This window comes from Mus caroli, chromosome 14, assembly GCF_900094665.2.
Source record: "Mus caroli chromosome 14, CAROLI_EIJ_v1.1, whole genome shotgun sequence".
NCBI classification, from domain to species: Eukaryota; Metazoa; Chordata; class Mammalia; order Rodentia; family Muridae; genus Mus; species Mus caroli.
In genome coordinates this window covers 49,082,280-49,101,941 of record NC_034583.1, presented here as the reverse complement: position 1 = coordinate 49,101,941, position 19,662 = coordinate 49,082,280, and the positions used below count along the sequence as shown (strand labels likewise).

The window sequence follows — 19,662 nt, the reverse complement described above, 5'->3', positions numbered from 1 at the left end:
TGTAAGTACATGCCTGGTGCCCCCAGAGGTCAGAAGAGGGTGTTGGATCTCCTAGGACTGGAGTTGCAGACAGTGGTAAGATGCCATGTAGTGCTGGGAAGAACAGTCAGTGCTCTTAACCCTGAGCTGTCTCTCCAGCCCCTAGGGACAGTTTATAAATTACTGGAGTGTTTATGGGCTCAGCCTGCTAGACCCATTGTTTGCTTCTGTAGTCATTGTTTCAGAATACATGGTCTTATTTTATTACTCTTCATGTGTGACTTTTTTTTTTTTTTTGGTGGAATCAGTCTTTATGAAGAACCAGAATAAGTTGCACTTAGAGATTCAGTATCCTTACAATTAACCCTTCTTTCTTCTTTCCTCAGAATGAACCAACAGTTTTAAATTTCCCCAGCGCAAAGTTCCACGTACTGTTCCTTTTCTTTGTGTCTGCAATGTTCTTCGTCAGTGTGCTCTCACTATTTAGCTACCATTGCTGGCTGGTTGGAAAAAATAGAACGACAATAGGTAAATAGACTAAAGTATATGGTTTTTTTTAATGACCACAAATGAACGTGGGTTGAATGTATAGAAAGATGGTAGTAGGTGATAAAGAGATGAAGAGTAACTGTGCTTGAACTTGACTGTGTTGGGTACAGTGGGCGTGAGACTGGTGTTGAAGAGAAGTGCAGGAGTGACTGTGTGTATAGGACTTCAGTGTAATGTATTATATAGCAAAACTTACCGTCTATACATTATGAGTAAAAGATATTATTCTGAATGATAGACAGATCCTCATGTTAAGGTAGTTCACTCTCAGACACAAACCATTTAAAATCCTCAGTTTATTTTCTTGCTTGGACAGAGCAGCATACTCCTGTGTATTCTTGACCCCACAGACACACAGCCTGACTGGCATATGTTCTAAAGGTTAACTGGCATATGTTCTAAAGGTTGCCTTAGAATTTCTGTTGCTGTGAAGAGACACCATGACCACAGCAACTTTTATAAAGGAAAACATGAAATTGGGGCTAGTTTACAGTTTCAGAGATTTAATTTGTTATTGTTTTAACAGAAAGCATGGCGACGGGTAGGCAGACATAGCTGAGAATTCTATGCCTGGATTGGAAGAGAGAGCAACACTGAGCCTACTCTGAGCCTCTGAAACCTTAAGGGGAAAAACTTCCCCTAAGACCACACTTCCAACAGTGCCTTACCCTATGAGTCTGTGGGGGCCATTTTCATTGAAACCACTACTACACATCTTCCATTTTTGTTTCATTTTTCGGTGAAATTTAGTGCATAGTATTTTTGTTACTGCATTTTTTCTTTTCCTTTTTTTCTAATTTTTAAAGTAAGGGTACAAAGCTGGAGTGATGGCTGATAGGTAATGGTGCCTGCTGTGTGCGGTGCTTGATGATGATCTGAGTTCAGTCTGAAAAACCCACATGAGAGAGGAAAAGAGAGCCGACTCCCACAAATTGTCTTCTGACCTCCACATGTGTTCAGTGACCCGTGTGTGTGTGTGTGTGTGTGTGTGTGTGAGAGAGAGAGAGAGAGAGAGAGAGAGACCAGTTTATGCCATGAGTTAGCCTGTGTGCATATACTTCCAAAATTATAGAAATAAGCACTGTATCAAAGAGTATCATTAATTCCAATCCAATGTAATATAATCTGATATTTTTATATAGTCTAGTTCAGCCACAGTGAGATCAAGGCCAGGCTAAGACTGTCAGAAACAAACAAACAAACAAGGATGACCTAACTGAGGGTAGAAACAGTGGTCATTCGGCCTCCTCGGCTGTTTTCCTTAGAAATCTAGATTTTCTTAGGTGAGAAGAAGACAGGGTTGGATTTTCAAGACTGGGCTTCTCGTTGCAGCCCTAGCTGTCCTGGAACTCACTCTGTAGACCAGGCTAGCTTGAAAATCAGAGATCCGCCTGCCTCTGCCTCCCAAGTGCTGGGACTAAAGGTATGTGCCACCACCTGATTTTCTCCATTCTATTCTTACTATTTTGAGTCCTTCAGAGAAAAATGTTGAGAAGCCACAAGCAATCTCCCATCTTCTCACCTTTCTTGCCTTCTATACATACCTCCTTTCCCACCCATGAGTGTCAGCCTTCCTGCAAGATTTATCTTAGAACTCGGTCTAAGACTGTCTTTTCCTCTAGATTGCCCTGCTTTTTTTTTTTTAACTCTTTTTTTTTTTTTTAAGATTTATTTATTGATTATATGTAAGTACACTGTAGCTGTCTTCAGGTACACCAGAAGAGGGAGTCAGATCTCATTACAGATGGTTGTGAGCCACCATGTGGTTGCTGGGATTTGAACTCTGGACCTTCGGAAGAGCAGTCGGGTGCTCTTACCCATTGAGCCATTTCACCAGCCCGATTGCCCTGCTTTTTATTGGCTTTTCTATACTGTCAGTCTGGTTCCATCCCGTCAGCTTGTAAGATGCTGAAGGGCTTTGTCTTAAAAAACAAAGTACAACTTTTCTTGTGATATCAGTATTTGCCTAGACCTCACTCTGGATCTCTTTACACTAAAGCTTGAAGCAGTGGTCTGTAATCTCCTTCTTTTGTCCCATTTTCCAAGCATTCTGAACTCCATTCCTCCCATCTTCACCTAAGCTACCCTTACCCCAGGACACACAGCCTCTGTCCTCCCACAAGACTAGCTGCCTTTACTTCCATACTCACAAGGGCATAGGATTCTCAGTGCTTAGTAAATGTAGGTTTTGCTAGACTAGATTTGTAGAAATTCTACCTAATCCAAACAAAAAATCCAAGTACCTATGTTGTTAGGAATATATAGGAAGTTCACCAATAAAGAATGAACAAATTCCCATTCTCCCGCTGCCTCTTCTGCATCAGACTCCATCAGACTCCTGAACCATACTGACAGGAGCATGTTATCCTCCGAGAGGCTCCACCCAGCAGCTGAAGCAGACAGATACAGACACCCACAACCAAACAGTGGAGGGAGCTTGGGGACTCTTATGGAAGAATAGAAGAAAGGATTGCCACCTCAAAGAGGATAGGAACTAAACAGGAAGACAACAGAATCAACTAACCTGGGCTTTTGGGGCTCTCAGAGTCTGAACTACCAACCAAAAAACATAGACGAGTTGGACCTAGGCCTCCCCACTCATATGTAGATGTGCAGCTTGGTCTTCATGTGGGTCTTGAACAACTGAACTGGAATGGGGGCTCTCCCAAAAGCTGTTGCCTGCACGTGGGATATGTTCTACTAGCTGGGCTGTCTTGCCTGGACTCAGTCAGTAAGGAAGTGCCCAGATGATCATAGACACTTGAAGTGCCAGGGTGGGGGAGATATCCAGCCCACCCATCCCCCTCAGAGTAGATGCGAAGGAAGGATTGTGGGAGGGGGTGACTGGGAGGGGAGCAGTGAGTAGGATGTAAAATGAATAGGTTAAAAAAAAAAAAAGGTAAAGAGCACTGACTGCTCTTCTGAAGGTCCTGAGTTCAAATCCCAGCAACCACATGGTGGTTTACAACCACCCATAATGAGATCTGACGCCCTCTTCTGGTGTGTCTGAAGACCTCTACAGTGTACTTAGATATAATAATAAATAAATATTTTTAAAAAAATTTTTTTAAAGTCAACAAGTTCCAGTGACTTAAAAATAAATTGAAATACAATAAATCAAGTGAAGTAAAATATCTTTACTAAAGGCTAGGTATTTAGCTCAGCGGGAGAACATTTGACTAGCATGTGCAAGGGCTCAGTTCCTAGCACCACAAAGTAGAATAAACCCAAAGTGTAATGTTCAAGGACTGCTTTTTTCCAGACAGTGTATGGCTGGGCATGGCAGCCCACACCTTTAAGCTCAGCACTTGGGAAACAGAAGCAGGTGCATTTTTGTAGGTTCAAGGCCAGCTTGGTCTACATAGTGGGTTCCAAGATAGCTAGAGCTACACAGAGAGACCCTAGTTATTTAGTTATTGATTCATTTATAAACAAATAAATGTAATATTAGGTAATTACTTGGGCCTTTCATTTTGGAGGGTTAAAATTAAAATATATTTTCATCAAGTAAGTCAAATTTATCTTTTTTAAAGTAGATTTTATGTTAATTAACATAATTGTGTATATGCTGAGATATCTAGAATGTAACAATCAGATGGGGATAATTAGGACAGTTGCCATTTCAGATGCTTATCATTCCTTGTTACTTCCTGTCACCATTATGTTTATAGCTGTCTATGTCAAAAACATTGGCAAAAAGTTACTATTTCTCACTTCCTTCATAAGTTTAAATACACAAGATTTATTCATGTATGTATACATGCTTGAGTTTGGTTTTTTTTTTTTCCCCTTTTTTTAAACAGAATCATTTCGTGCACCTATGTTTTCTTATGGAATAGATGGAAATGGTTTCTCTCTTGGATGCAGTAAAAATTGGAGACAAGTCTTTGGTGATGAAAAGAAATATTGGCTAGTTCCAATATTTTCAAGGTAAGTTACAAAATGTGTAGGGGTCAGTGGTAGCCTCTGCCTGTAGATAAATATCTTAAATATATATAAAATTATATATTTGCTTTTTTAAAAATTAGGTACAATAAGTATACATTTGAATGGAGAATAGAAAAATAGAAATAACTTTAAAAAGCTCTTCAAAATGAAATTAAATCACTTTTAGGGATATATGTTTTTATAGATTACAGAACAGAAATAAAGTGTGTGTATAGGTGTTCTCTCTTTTTTTTTTCTTTTTTTTCGGGGGCGGGGGGTGTTCGAGACAGGGTTTCTCTGTGTAGCCCTGGCTGTCCTGGAGGAACTCACTCTGTAGACCAGGCTGGCCTCAAACTCGGAAATCCACCTGCCTCTGCCTCCCAAGTTCTGGGATTAAAGGCGTGCGCCACCATGCCCGGCTATCTCTCTCTCTTTTAAAGGTTTGTTTTATGTATGAGTATTCTATCTGCATGTACACCTGCGTGCCAGAAAAGGGCACCAGATCTCAATATAGATGGTTGTGAGCCACAATGTGGTTGCTGTGGAATAAACTCAGGACCCCTAGAGTTCTCTTAACCTCAGAGCCAGACCTTTTTTTTTTTTTTTAAATATGAGACAAGTATCACTATGTTGCCCTGTCTGGTCTGGAACTCACAAAGATACACTGTCTGCCTCCAGAGGGCAAGTAGAAAGGCCTGGCTCACCACATCCAACATAGCTCTGCTTTCCTAAAGTCTGAACACTTAATGGGTTTTACCTGAGGTGTAAATGATATATACTAACCCTAGTCCTAACTCTGAGATCTGTAGGTGTGCTGGGTGGAGGCTCCCACTGCAGGAGCATCGTCAGGAGTTGGACGCCAGTCTGAGTTATATAATCATAGTCAGACCCTGTCTCTAAAGGAGCACAGGGCAATTGTAGGGGCTTTTCTATCTGAAAATGGCTTGCTTACCTTCATTTTTATTTTTTTTATTTTTATTTTGGTGTAGACCCCTACATGCTGCTTTACTGTCTTCTGGCTTGTCTTATTTTCTGCTGACAGATATAATCACCTTTTCTTTTTTTTTTTACTTCATATGCCTTCTTCACATACTTTTTTTTTTGGTTTTTCGAGACAGGGTTTCTCTGTGTAGTCCTGGCTGTCCTGGAACTCACTTTGTAGACCAGGCTGGCCTTGAACTCAGAAATCCGCCTGCCTCTGCCTCCTGAGTGCTGGGATTAAAGGCGTGCGCCACCACGCCCAGCCTAATCACTACTTTTTGTTAATCACAAAATCTTAATTGTGATAAAATTTAGGGTAGCTTTTTAAAAGACTTATTTTGTTTGGGATTACTTGAAGTTAGGGTTGGGGCGTTTGTTTTGTTTTGTTTTGTTGTCTATTTGTTTTGTTTCTTTGGTTTTTTAGTTTGGTTTTCTTTTGTTTTTTTGTTTTGTTTTTTTTTCCCTAGCTAAACTAGCCTTGAGTTCCGATCTGTCCATTGGTCTCCCCAGTGTTGGGATTATAGGTTTGCACACATGCCCAGCTGGGTGAATCTGTCACTGGCTTTGAAGTTCTCACCAGTAGAGAGGAACTGCTAGCAGAGTCTCTTGTGTCTCCTCCCCACCTTAGGGACTCCTCCTGGGCCTATCTGGAGCTGCTTCCCACAGCTCTGTGATACTGTCTGCTCCTGCATGTATGTGTGTGTGTCATTTTCTGTAAACCTTATTGCTATATATTCAAGTCCACTCTTTGGGTGTGCTTTATTGTTCCGTGTTTTCAGTGAAGTTTTCTACTCCTGTTGAATGAAATGCACACTATCTGGTTATTAGGATATTTTCTCTGAGCAGTAAATTTATAATTGGAGTGGGCTCTCCTTATTGTTGTCAAATACCTACTGAGTTTTTATGTGCGTGTGTATATGTGCCATGTGTGTTCCTGGTGTCTACAAGGGGTGAGAAAATGGTATCAGATGCCCTGGAACTAGAGATAGCTGTAGTTGTCAGCTGCCATGTGGGTGCTGTAGAGGAGCAGCCACTGCTCTTAACCCGCATTGTGATCCTAATCAACATTAAGGACACTGATTCTAAGTACATGTGAGTTATAAGAGAAAAGGCTGTCTTCAAGCAGTAACTTCTAAACTTAGACATCTTGGGATTTGATCTCTGACTTGACACATTTTAGTAATGTATTTCTATCATGCCTCTGAAAAGCAAATCTTAAATTGAACCTTTGTTGTTAAGTGAGTACAAAAATAATGACTATTTCTCATTGTACAGTTTGGGTGATGGTTGCAGTTTTCCAGCTCGCCTTGTGGGGATGGATCCAGAACAAGCTTCTGTTGCAAACCAGGGTGAATACGTCAGAAGGTGTGTTTCCAAGAGTCCAATATTCATTATAAGACAACCTAATGTCTGTGTTGTACATGAATGATTCGTACACAAACAGTAGCACTCCAGGAAGCAGACAGAAAAAGGGAAAAAAAATCTATTGACATTCTTTTTTTAATGGAGGACTGATATGTTAGGTGCCTGATATTCTTAGTATAAAACTTTGAACAACTCAAACACAAATGGAGCAGAGCATGTCTGTAGTGTCTAGGAAAACCAGGAAGCCAGTAAATATACTATGTCTTCATCCCAAGAAGATTCCCTTTAAGATCTCATTATATTGGTTTATACCAAGTTGAATTTTTTAAAAGAAAATTTTAACAACCACTGCCATTATTCTAATAATCATAAATTTTGATAACTAGATTTTAATTACAACATCAGATAACTAATGAGAATTTTGAAAGTACAAATGTTTTCTTACTCATAGGAAATTTCTTAACATAGTTGTACATCAGGAAAATTGATTCATAAATTCATATTTCAACAAAACAAAAATGAAAGGAGAAAGAGAGCATTAAGCTCCATAGGATGCTGACATCAGCAGGCAACTTAGCACTGCACCAAAGCCTTTGGCCCTTCAGCTCCAGCATTCACTGTGGATCTAAGTCACTCAAGTCTGTCTCTCTGGAAACCAAGGATGATGAGAGCTGTTTCCTTCCCTTGGGTTTCGAGGGTGGAGCTGGTGTATAAAGCACCAGCAGAGAGTCTGTCCCATAAGCACCTGCCCATGCTTTTCCTCTTTTCCTTCCTCCATTCCCTCTTCCCTGGTTCTCTTAGTTAGAATAATAAGTCTACGATAAATCACTGAATCATTTTTTCCCCTTAGATCTAAACTGCAGAGGTAGAAAGCAGAAAACTTGGGAGATGACAGGTAACTTTTTGTACGGGCCACAGACATAGCTCTTCACCTGTCCTTGTGCTACTACAGCTCCCGATTAACAAGTGTTACAAGCCCTTCCCACCAGCCTCTGAAGCTGTTTCTCAGTCTAACTGGTTTCTTTGGCAGTGCTGGATATACACTTTTGGGCCTAAAGAGCCATCATTGGGGTGGGGGTTGTGGGCATTTTCTCTTGGAGAGAGCCTTTTCAGAGTGCTAAGATCTCATGAGTGGCCCTCACATATTTCAGAGAAGGAATACTAATTTGCTGCTTATTAATTATTAAATATCCTTATTGAGCATTAAACTATTCACTAAATTGTCTGCTCCTTTTTCAGTATTGGCTCAAATCAACCTTTTCCTATCAAACCACTTAGTGAATCAAAAAACCGTTTATTGGACAGTGAATCTCAGTGGCTAGAGAATGGAGCTGAAGAAGGAGTCACCAAATCAGGTAATAATTCTCATCTGGTTCACAGGAAAGTCACCAGATTAAACAAATACAGTAGAAAACCAAAACTGTGTGATATTTGAGAAAACGGAACTTAGGAACCTGAGAAGCTGAATGCCCGAGGAGATTTGTTGGGAAAGGGGCAGAGGCACAGTGGCTAATTGTACTCCGCTCTCCGTTCAGCCGGCCTGTTTCCCAGCCACGTGTTTCTGTCTATAAAGAAAGTTAGCTTGGCATTGGCTAATCTGAATAGTATTTTAAGAACTTTTTCTTTTAGTGTTCTAGTATATACTTAGTTGAAAACAATTTTTGAAAAGCATTGTACTCGACGGGCAGTGGTGGAGCACGCCTTTAATCCCAGCCAGCACTTGGGAGGCCGATTTCTTGAGTTCCAGGACAGCCTGGTCTACAGAGTGAGTTCCAGGACAGCCAGGGCTACACAGAGAAACCCTGTCTCAAAAAAAAAAAAAAAAAAAAAACGAAAAGAAAAAAAAAGAAAGAAAGAAAGAAGAAAAGCATTGTACCCAACTGGGTGTGATGGCACAAGCCGATAATTCTAGTTCTTGGGAGGCTGAGGCAAGAGGATCACCATTTCTACACAAGCCTTGACTCCTTGTGAAACCTTTCCTAAGAATGTAGGGAGCTTTGTAGTCTTTACAGAATAATGTGGACAAGACTTTAGCCTTTCTTACTGACTCGCTTTGTGAGGTGTGAGTGCAGTGTAGAACGGCTGCTCAGACTAAGTAGACTCTCTGGTCAGAACTGGGTTTGCAGTATTATCTGACCACTTACCTCCCAGGACAAGTCCAAATCCTGTCTCAGGCTGTCTCAGGTGCTTCTTGATTCCAGTGGTTATATGGCCGTCAGTAATGTGGGTGCATTATAGGAAACAGTTTGAGATACTCGCATCAGCTCACAGTGACTTCAGGAAGTATCCTGTGAACTGTCTGAACGCCTCTGATCCTTGTGCAGAGGGCAGGGACTCATTAGAGCTTTGAGAGGCATTTAGAACTTTTCCCTTACCAATCTTGGTGGCACACCCTTGTATCACTGTACTCAAAAGCTGAACTGAAGGATTTCCATGGATTCAAGACCAAACTGGGCCACACAAAGTGAGAACCTAGTGCCAGAAACAGCACATAAAGAACTACAGGGAATCTGTTAGTCAGTGTTGTAGGGTCTTTAAGATTAGTCAGGTCCTAGGTAAGGTAATGGGGAGAGGTGTTTCCTGGACTTCTTAATTACAGCTGCTTAACATCCTGAACATCTTACATGTTCACACAGCAAGCAGAAGAACAGCTCTAACACACCGCACTGACACCTGTGTTCTACCTCTTCACACTCACATGTTATTCTTAATGTAATAAGCTTCAGCATTTCACGAGAAACTTAATACTTCTGTCTTATAATTAATTATATGTTTACAGGGACAAATAACCATGTTACAGTGGAAATAGAAAATTGAGTACTACTTGTTCATAACTAACCATTTGATGAGTGCAAGGTAAGACAATATAATATCCTTTGGCAAATGTAGTTTATTTGCATATTTCATCTCAAAACAAATTTTATTTTTTTTTCAACTATGACACCCAAATCAAACAGTTCTGTCCTATGATTCCAAATATGACTTCTTCCAAAATCTCATTTTCCTTATTACTTCTAACACAGTGTTACTAACAGTTTGTTGGTGGATTAATGAAAAAACCAGTTGATAATGAAAAAGAGTGGTTTTTCGTTATTTGAAGACGTTTGCTCAAGTGGAGATTGACAACAGGCTTCTGGATTTATTGATGATAGTTTTGTAAGACACAGCAACAAAGTATTGTCTCAAACCCATGGCCCAGAACAACACATACTGAGCCCCTTCTTCCTAGCTACTTTTTTTTTTTCCCAGAGGATCTCATCTCTGGTCTTCCAAATGTGACATCTGCATCCTGCACTCTAGGCTTATCATGAGGTCAGGTCTTTGACGAGGACTCAGAGCCTATGCAATGATAGAGACAGGCCCAAGGCCAATGACAGAGTGAGATCCAGGCTCCAAGTCCCACATCTGGCAGAATTGGCTACACTATGAAGAGAAGCTCGCTTGCAGGGTCTACATATTGAGCACACTCCTGTCCATCCCAGGCACTTGGAGCTAAAGTTACCAGCCAGTGAATCCTGCATCTGTACTGCTTATGTAGTCAGAGAATCCCCAGTGTGATAGGCCGATGTGAGGTGTCCAAGCAGGCAGCAGGGTGCGCTGAAGGCAAGTAGAAAGCTTGCTTGTTCCCTTCTTCACTGCTAACTGGAGTCTGTATTATTGTAGTAGAACTCAAGAATTTGATTCCTAACTTGTTTATCCACAGGACCATTTATTAAATATCTTAGGAAATGAAAAATTGGCTTTTAACTAATAATTCAATTTCTGTCTTTTGTAGGTATATAAAAACACATTTTGGACTATTTTCAATTTTATTTGCAAGAAAATGATGGATGGAATGAAATATTTGAAGTATAACAGAAGATATATTTTTAAAAGGAGATGTTTGTACAGTTTGATGGATCCACAGAAGCACTGCAGAGCAGAAAGATGCCTTAATTTTTAGTGTCCATTTGTGTGACATTGCCTCACAGCTCAAAAGTGACTTAATTTTCCTTTGGAAGTAACACCTGTTTTACAATGCTATTACGTGTTAACATGCCATATGTATTTTAAACATCTGAGTTACAACATTAGAGCTATTTCTTAGTATCCACATAAATTTTCACCCCAAAAACACAAACTAAAAAGTTGTCTGTGGTGAAGTATACCTAGGGAAAACGGGGGCTAAAAATGATACCCAAATCACTGATTCTTGTGCTGTATAAGGGAAAGAAATACTGCTTTTTTTATTAGATGTTTACTAATTTATAATTACTGTTTTATACTTTTCAACATTTTAATAAAGATTTTTTAATTATTGGCTATAAAATAACACTCAGAAGGATTCAGATACCTAAATATAATAATTTAGAACATTGAAGATATTAATATAATTCAGTGAAGGTTTAGTTAGAAGCATTAATACTTCTAATTAGTACTTTTAAAAGCCAAGTGGCACATGCCTATAATCCCAGCATTCAGAAGGCTGAGGTAAGATTCAGTGATTTTTGAGTCTAGCATTGGTTGCATAGAGACCGTATCTAAGACACAGAATAGTACAACCATGTGGTGTAGGTGTAGTGTGAGCCCAAGGCTCAAAGGAAACAACTACATGTTGGTATTCTCTGCTTTTTAATTACTAGTTGTTGAGTGTTCAAGGGAAGTTTTTATGGGCAGGAAAGCACAGAGGTTCACGTGCCATCCAAAGACCTAACACATATATGAATAGGTGGGAGTGACTAGAAAAAAAAGAGAATGAAAGAAGAAGTATTATAAAGTAAACAAATTTTCATCCCTAAAAGTATATAGACTACAACATGCTATTAAATAGGATTTCATTTAGACAATGTCTAAAAATTACTATGGTCCTTTACAGGAATCCTGTAGCCAAGTCAACAGTGACTCAAATGCAGTTCAGATAAGGATGAAATAAGTAAAACAAAACCACGATGTCCCAGGCTTGGGCTGGAGAAATGTCTCAGTGGATAAAGGCCCTTGCGCTCAGACCTACAACCTGACATCAGCCACATTCTGGAAGAAGATACCTAACTCCCACACATTGTCCTCTGGCATTTACATGTGCACTCTGGTGCACACAGGCTCTCTTTTTAACAGATAGTATGTTTTTAGCATCTAGTGGCTTTAATAGAAATAGCTATATTTAGGAGATTAGTCCACTGGTCCATCAAATGGCAATGTAGAGGCACTATTTTTGGTTTATACAGTTTATCAAAGAACCACGGGGCGTGGTGGCACACGCCTTTAATCCCAGCACTCGGGAGGCAAGAGACAGGTGGATTTCTGAGTTCAAGGCCAGCCTGGTCTACAGAGTGAGTGCCAGGACAGCCAGGGCTACACAGAGAAACCCAGTCTTGAAAAACCAAAAAAAAAAAAAAAGAAAGAAAGAAAGGACGAAAGAAAAGAAACAACCCCAAATGATTGCTTGAGGTGGACCAGCAGAGAGACGTCTCTGATGTGCTGCTGTCTAGGATGTGGCTATGCAGTGTCTTTGTGTGCACAATAGGATTGTGGAGGAGAGGGCATCCTGCATGAGTTGGACTGTAGGACTCCCCACATTACCCAGTGTTGAAGTTTGCAAATAACCTTGCTTTTTATTTACCCACCAAGTAGCTCTCAAGTCCTCTGAATATCAAATATTATACTAAAGATAGTGCTGTGATTTCCTAATCCTACATAAATCAAGATCGCTGCTGTTCTAACTTTGCGATTTGGGAAGTTTACTGGATTCCCATTGACTGCACTAATTATGAATCTTAAGTAACTTTCCCTTTGGACCAAAGGAGTGAGTCAGCTTTGGCACCATGGTTTAAAGTTGTATGTAGTATGAATTCCTCTTCATTGCAGCTCTTTTGACGTTCATTCTATAAAAACAATGACTTAAGAGATGCCAGTTACTGCTAGGCATGCTGGAGCCTGCTGGCCATCTCAGCACTTGGGAGTCTGAATCAAGTTGGTCTAGTTCATTCTCAGCATCAACAGTAGCCTGTGCTGCATGAAGCCTGTGCTAAACAACCCGAGAGGAAAAGAAGATCAATTACTAACCAGAAATACAACTTCAATTTGGTAGTGTGCATGCTACTTTCAGAAATATTCTAGTATTTCAGTGTTTCTATATTTATATCAAGGGATTTGCATGCACCTGGCATAATTTGCCCCTTTAACATACTATTATGTAGAAGTATCAAATTTCTGAGTTGTTTATTAGCATAGTAAAACCATTTCTAGTTTTCCACTTTGGTAGCCTTTATAGCCAGCTTTTTGCCACATTCTAAAATATTTAGCTGCCTTTTGTTGTTTTGGTTTTGTTTCATTTTAGTGCTGGGAATCAAATCCAGGGCCTTCTGCATACTAGGCAAGTCCTCTACCACTGAGCTACATCCCTGGCCCAAGCTGAAGCTGTTCATACGTGTCAGTGAGCCATTCATTAGGGACCAGCAAGTGGTATGGGAATCAGGGAAAGGCTGGATGTTTAGTATGTGAACTGGCATTGAGTCTGCTATCAGTGGGGGGAGGGGGGGGACTACCTTGAAACAAAGCTTTGCCAAAATTTCAAACACTTGAACATTTGTGAAGAAAATGGAGTTGAATTTCAGGTCTTGCCCTTGCCATTAAAAACATCAGACAGGAGACTTGGTTTACCTGGGTACAGAGGTACTTGACTGTTGAGTACCTGCGGCACCTGACCCTGTCACTGTGCCAACCAAAGCAGCTGCAGTGTACCAGCTATTGACATGAACATGTTTACAAAGTTGAGTTTTGTCTTCATAAAAGAATGATTTTTAAAAAACTTTTTACATAGTTATGACTCAATGTGTTTAAAGCATAACAAGTTAGCTTAAATATATGGTCTTTACTTGAATTTTAATTCTTACAGAAAGCAAATTTTGACTGTTTACAGGAATGCTTGAAATGAGTCAAGAGATCTCTAATTCTCTCTGAAGCAAAACTGTTACAGGCTTAGTGTTAGAGCCTGCGTATTTGCGGCATTGGATAGGCAGTAACTCAAACTACGTTTCGCTTACATCTTGTTCTATAAAGTAGTACTTTTGCGTGGATAAGTATTTTTAACTGATATTAAGAAATCATATTTTTGCATTTCAGTCAAACTAGTAAGAGCATATGTAAAAGTACAAATAAGATATAAATCTGAAATTCATGTTTCATATGATCTAAGCTGTATTTTTAAATTCAAATTTAAAATACAATAGAGATTCAGAAAGGTCCATATTTTTCTAATGACTTCATGCTATATTATTTTCTTGAGTTACGTAAAGCAAGGAATTGTATTTGTATTAAGGAGCTAAGGAAGCTGTTAGTTTATTATATTTGTACATGATTACAGACAAGCCTATGCCCATTTAAAAGAAGAGATGGATACTGTTTAAGGTGATATTTAATGTTTTTCTATAAATAAGTTTGAGAGATCGTTTGCCTTAGTTGTCTTATCAGTAGCATAGCCTTCTATTTATTCTCATTATGTGAACCTGGACTATGACCAGTGACTCTTGGCTCTGTATTTTGGATGGCCTAACCTACATTACTATGTGTGCATTTTTTTTCAGAAACCATAATTACTTTATTAATAAACAGATAAAGATATTGTCTTGTTTTTTAATGGTTTTGTTGCCATTATATTTGTCAAATGAGAAAATAATTGTCATTTTGATCCGCATGAAAATCTGTTACAGGTGTTGTTTAGTTCAGTGGTTCTCAGCTTTCCTAATGCTGTCACCCTCTAGTTTATCAAGTTGTGGTGACCCCCAACCATAAAATTGTTTTTGTTGCTACGTTTGTTGCAATTTTGCTATTGTTATGAATTGTAACATAAAAATCTGTTTTTTTCATGGTCTTAGGCAACCTCTGTGAAGGGTCATGACCCCCAGGTTGAGAACTGCTGGCTTAGTTGCAGAGCTTAGTAATTTCTAGAAACTCTGAGACAGTTAAATTGTAGTTTAAAATTTTATTCAGAACCTAAAAGGTTTACCGAACAGCCAGGCTATACAGAGAAACCCTGTCTTGAATAAACAAAACAAAACAAAAACAACAACAAAAACTCAAGAACCTGTAAGAACCAATAGAGAGACCCACATAGATGAACACCTTCTCTGGTGCAGTAAGTACACTGTCTCAGGCCACTCTTGGTGGTGCACAACTATAAGCAGAGGCAGGAGGATGTCTGTGAGTTGAACCTAATCTGGTCTACATAACAAGTTCCAGGCAAGCCAGGGCTACATGGTTGAGACTCTCTTGAGAAACAACCATTAGGTGATATCCCAAAATGCACAAAGACAGCAACTCTTTGATGCCACAGTCTTTATGGTTATTTAATAGTTCTTTGACCTTGTGTTCACAGCTCTCACCTAATGGTTTTTCATTTTGTATTGTTGTTTAAGATTTATTGGGGATCCCCATCCCAAGCCTCTTATGAGTGAAAGTGGCTCTCAGTGCCCTGGAATCCATGAAGCTAGAGTTAAAGGCAGATGGGAGCCACTCAGTGTTCCTCTGGAAAGTGGGAAGCACACTCCTAAGCACTCAGCCAACTGCACAACTCCCTAGTAGCTTTATGTGGTGTTTCTGCTCGATGCCCCACCCAGGCTACATTTTAGCTCGTCAAGTCACCCTTCATCACAGGCTGACACCCTTAGTACCTCCACCATACTAAGTTTCTTTTCTTTTTTTTGTTTTGTTTTGTTTGGTTTTGGTTTTGGTTTTTCGAGACAGGGTTTCTCTGTGTAGCCCTGGCTGTCCTGGCACTCACTTTGTAGACCAGGCTGGCCTCGAACTCAGAAATCCCGCCTGCCTCTGCCTCCCAAGTGCTGGGATTAAAGGCGTGCACCACCACGCCCGGCCATACTAAGTTTCTATTACCGTTTTCCTCTTGCTGTACTGTTACTTGGCTCCAATCAACTGCAGATAGACTCTTGAAATTTTGTTTTGCTGTAGTAGCCTCCCATAAAATAAACTCTGAAAAGTCAGAAAGGGACTAATGAATTTCATGTCCGTTAGTTTTATTTTTCTTTGGTGGTGTCTAAATACCTCTAACTTCAAATATATTAACCAGGAGCTAGAGAGAGTGCTCTGTGGTTGATGAGGAGCACACACTGCTCCTCCAAGGGGGAGGAGTCAGCCACCAGCACCTATAATGGTGACTGTGATTCCAGCTCAGGGGGATCCATATGCCCACACACACAACACACAATTAAAAATAATTTTAAAGGGTCAGAGTTTAATGTTTTAGTGCCTTTAGTAGTCTTGGCAGAGCAGATAGGTTTGGCAGTGGCCATTCTTTGGTTCTTTCTTCAGGAGTTGTACTTCATAAGAATATTCATTACATATACTTATCTGGCAGAGAGTTTTTACCATGGTCATGAAGATGGTTTTCCCAAGGTGAGGCTTATCCATTGCCATCTGTATGTGCTGACCCCTGCAGTTTCCTCAAATGTGTGAAACTCGGATTCGAAATTTGTGGTAATGCATTGTCTCCCCTACAAGGAAAAAAACCCTCTACAGTACTGTTTGAAGCAACAAACGACTGAAGTGCTGTGTGTCTGGCTCTACTACTGTTTGTATGTGTGATGATGTGTTTAAATAATGCTTGACCAACCCCTAAGAGAGCTGCTTGAAGTTAAGAGCTGCCACTTGTTTTCATACTCTTCTACCAGGTGCCTGTGTTGGTTTTTAAAAAGAAAAATTGGCCTTGGTCTGTATCAAAGGTGACAAGATGCTAGACCATTGAGCGACCTGTGTGAGGAGACACTGCCTTTTTCACATAGCCCATACATTCTACAGGGCTTTCGGTTATTTTAAAACGTCTAGGCCAGCAAGATAGCTCTGAAGTAAAGGCAGCTGCCTCCATGCTGAAATCCTGTGTTTGGTTTCAGGAAGCCAAATGTGCACAGTAGCTTGTGCATGTGTAAACACATGAATGAAATAAATAGTCCAAAAATAGCTCAATTGTTATGGTAGTAGTCAAAGGAAAACATTCTGAGTATGTGAAGACTTAAGCATTGATAGCCGGGCGTGGTGGCGCACACCTTTAATCCCAGCACTCGGGAGGCAGAGGCAGGCGGATTTCTGCGTTCCAGGCCAGCCTGGTCTACAAAGTGAGTTCCAGGACAGCCAGGGCTATACAGAGAAACCCTGTCTCAAAAAAAGCAAAAAACAAAAACAAAAAAACAAGCATTGATGAAATCCAGCCCTGAGGTGCAACCTCTGTATCAATACCCTAGGAATTTATACAGGAATGATAGAGAAAGCTAGTTGTTTGGAGAGCTTTCTACAAAGCAGTAAATGAGGAAGACCTATGTCTGTACACTCCAGAGACACCAAGAAGCCATTAAAAGATTTTGTAAAGTCGAAATTGGAGCACTCCCCAGGTATGGTGGACAGGCCTTTAATCCCAGCACTTGGGAGGTAAATACCTGGACTTCTATGAGTTCAAGGCCAGCCTTGTCTACATAGTAAGTTCCAGGCCAGGACTACATAACAAAAAAACAAATGAAGTACATCCTTGGGAAAATGGCAGCTATTGAGTGCCTTCCCGAGAATGGATGAGCAGCAGGAATAGAAGCCTAAGCAACTTGTTCTCTTGTTTAGGCATTCAGCCCCTGTAAGGCCCTAGCTTCCCTGGTAAGGGAAGGCCTGAGGTGACAAAATGCTGGGTGGCCAGTGAGGGAAAACAAGACTGCTGCGAGCTCTGGGATATGGGCATAGAGTAAGAAGTGTTGGCAGCTCACAACTGTAACCCCAGCACTTGGGAACTTGATGCAGGATTGCTCAAAGTCATTTTGAGCCATATAATGAGGCTGTCTCAAGGGGAAAAAAACAAAAACTTAACCAGAAAACCTTGGTTTATGACTTATTTCATTTGACCACTGGCAGTAAAAGCCATGTGTTTGGAAGATTCATCATTTCTGAGTGAGCCTGGACATAGAGTAAACTAGCTACCAGCAGTTTTTTCTTGGCCTTTTTGTTTTGTCTTTTTCCTGTTCCAGGCCTCCAGCCTGGGCCTTTGCACATGGTAAGCAAGCAGACAGCTAGCCCTGCCTGTCCTGGAACTCTGTAAACCAGGCTGGCCTTGAACTCAGGGATCTGTCTGGTTCCCCCTCCCAAGTGCTGGCATTAAGTGTGCACCATCACCGCCTGGCTTCAACCTTTTCAAATGAAAGTGATGCCTGTATCATGTAGCCCTTTCAAAGTTTTGGAGATGTTTTGTGTGTGCTGCAAGTACAGTTTGAAAAAACTTCCTATAATCCCAACACTGGAGGACAGTGACTATTTATAGGTCAGCTTAGGCTACATGATGAACCTGTAACAACAGACACCATGATGGAAGTAGGCCTTGGAAACAATCTCATAGGCAGCAAAATCCGTATTACAGTCCATAATTTTGGGAAGCCTCTAAATGTCCTAACCTTACTTTTTGGCCTGTATGATCCTGCTCCTAGCTGTACTTAACTGAAGTATATCAAGTCAGCCCAGGTGTGGGGTCTTTCTTGTACTTAAAAGCTCACCCTGAGAAAGGCTCAGTCCTGCACTTGAGTAACAAAATGCCCGGTGTAATTACCTGCTAGCTAATACAGAAATCCTGTGTGCTTGACCCTGTGTCTAAGAGGTCTTCTTTGGTGGATACTCCAGAAGCCCTTGTCTAAATCCTGTGTGCTGCACCCCCACAGGTTTTGTTGCTGTTGTTGAGAGGGTCTCACTGTGAAGCTTTGGCATCTTGACCAGGCTAGCCTGGGATGCAACGCTCTGCCTGCTCTGCTCCTGAGGCATCCTCCACCACAGCCATCAAATATCCCCTACCCTTTTCAGGCAGGGCATGTAGTTGTGTTGGAAGAACTTTGCATAATGTGACACCCCAGATTCTACCACCAGCACTATCGAGTTTTATAATCTTGAGAGATGGAAAAGTTTGTACATGGGATTTCACGTCACTTCTTGGATTCACTCATGCCAGTTTTATTTTACAGGCTGGAGAGGATGGTAGAATGAGGGGATAGAATAATTCCTTTTAGAGTCTATGTATCAGAACTTGCTTCACTTACTGTAGTTTGTTACACTGTACTTGATGTTCCTGAAGGCCTGCTCTTCTCTGAGAAGTAAAGGGAAGAATGGATCTGGGAGGGGAAATGCAGTCCAGATGTAACATATGAATAAAGAAAAAAGAAAAAAAAAATCTAATATTTTAAAAAACTGCTCCTTCATGTGTGTAATGCTACCCTGCCCTGAGTGCAGTGGTTACTCTGGCCCTTTGTTTGGTCTTGGCACTGTTGACCATGTGTTAAGAGTAGATATATTTAAGTGTATTAGTTTCATTTCTTTCTTTCTTCTTTTTTGTTTTGTTTTGTTTTGTTTTGTTTTTTTCAAGACAGGGTTTCTCTGTGTAGCCCTGGCTGTCCTGGAACTCACTCTGTAGACCTGGTTGGCCTCGAACTCAGAAATCCACCTGCCTCTGCCTCCTGAGTGCTGGGATCAAAGGCGTGCGCCACCATGCCCGCCCGGCTTAGTTTCATTCCATAAACAAAGTACTTAGCTTCTAAGTCTGTCCGTCCACTGCATAGGTTCAGAAGAAAGAGTAGGTGAGTTATGCCCAAGGAAATACCATCCTGTTGGGGAAAGGAAAATAGCAGAATGGTGAAGGGAGTCATCCATAGTCCTCACTTCATGGTCACTGACCGCACATTTCCTGCATGCTAAGAAAAAACGGTAAAGACCAAATTACAGAGGGGGCTTTCCCTCCTTTTTGCTCTAGCTTTTGCAGGCTCTGGGTCCTGCCGGGCGGCGGCGGCTGCTCCCTCTCACCAAGGGCCCGGACCTGAGTGGCCTAAGAAGGAGGGTGTGTCTCCTGGAGGGGGAGGG

The 19,662-nt window shown here is 40.8% G+C and overlaps 1 protein-coding gene and 1 pseudogene across 8 annotated transcripts in view; both read left to right on the top strand.

Moving 5' to 3' along the window:
• Zdhhc20 (zinc finger DHHC-type containing 20) overlaps window positions 1-14,473 on the top strand; it is a 60,992-nt gene extending 46,519 nt beyond the window's left edge. For 3 of the 8 annotated variants that reach the window (XM_029468955.1, XM_021182184.2, XM_029468950.1), the window contains 6 exons: window positions 366-507; window positions 4,332-4,458; window positions 6,712-6,801; window positions 8,041-8,156; window positions 9,581-9,657; window positions 10,577-14,473. In XM_029468955.1, coding sequence (XP_029324815.1) covers window positions 366-507; window positions 4,332-4,458; window positions 6,712-6,801; window positions 8,041-8,156; window positions 9,581-9,618 — 513 coding nt within the window. In that variant the 3' untranslated portion in view covers window positions 9,619-9,657; window positions 10,577-14,473. Of the gene's footprint in view, window positions 1-365; window positions 508-4,331; window positions 4,459-6,711; window positions 6,802-7,651; window positions 7,697-8,040; window positions 8,157-9,580; window positions 9,658-10,576 lie in introns of those variants that run through there. The other 5 variants (XM_029468953.1, XM_029468952.1, XM_021182185.2 and 2 more) reach the window with 3 other exon arrangements.
• Window positions 14,474-16,135: 1,662 nt separating this feature from the next.
• Window positions 16,136-16,282, top strand: LOC115029286 (annotated as a pseudogene).
• Window positions 16,283-19,662: the final 3,380 nt, after the last annotated feature.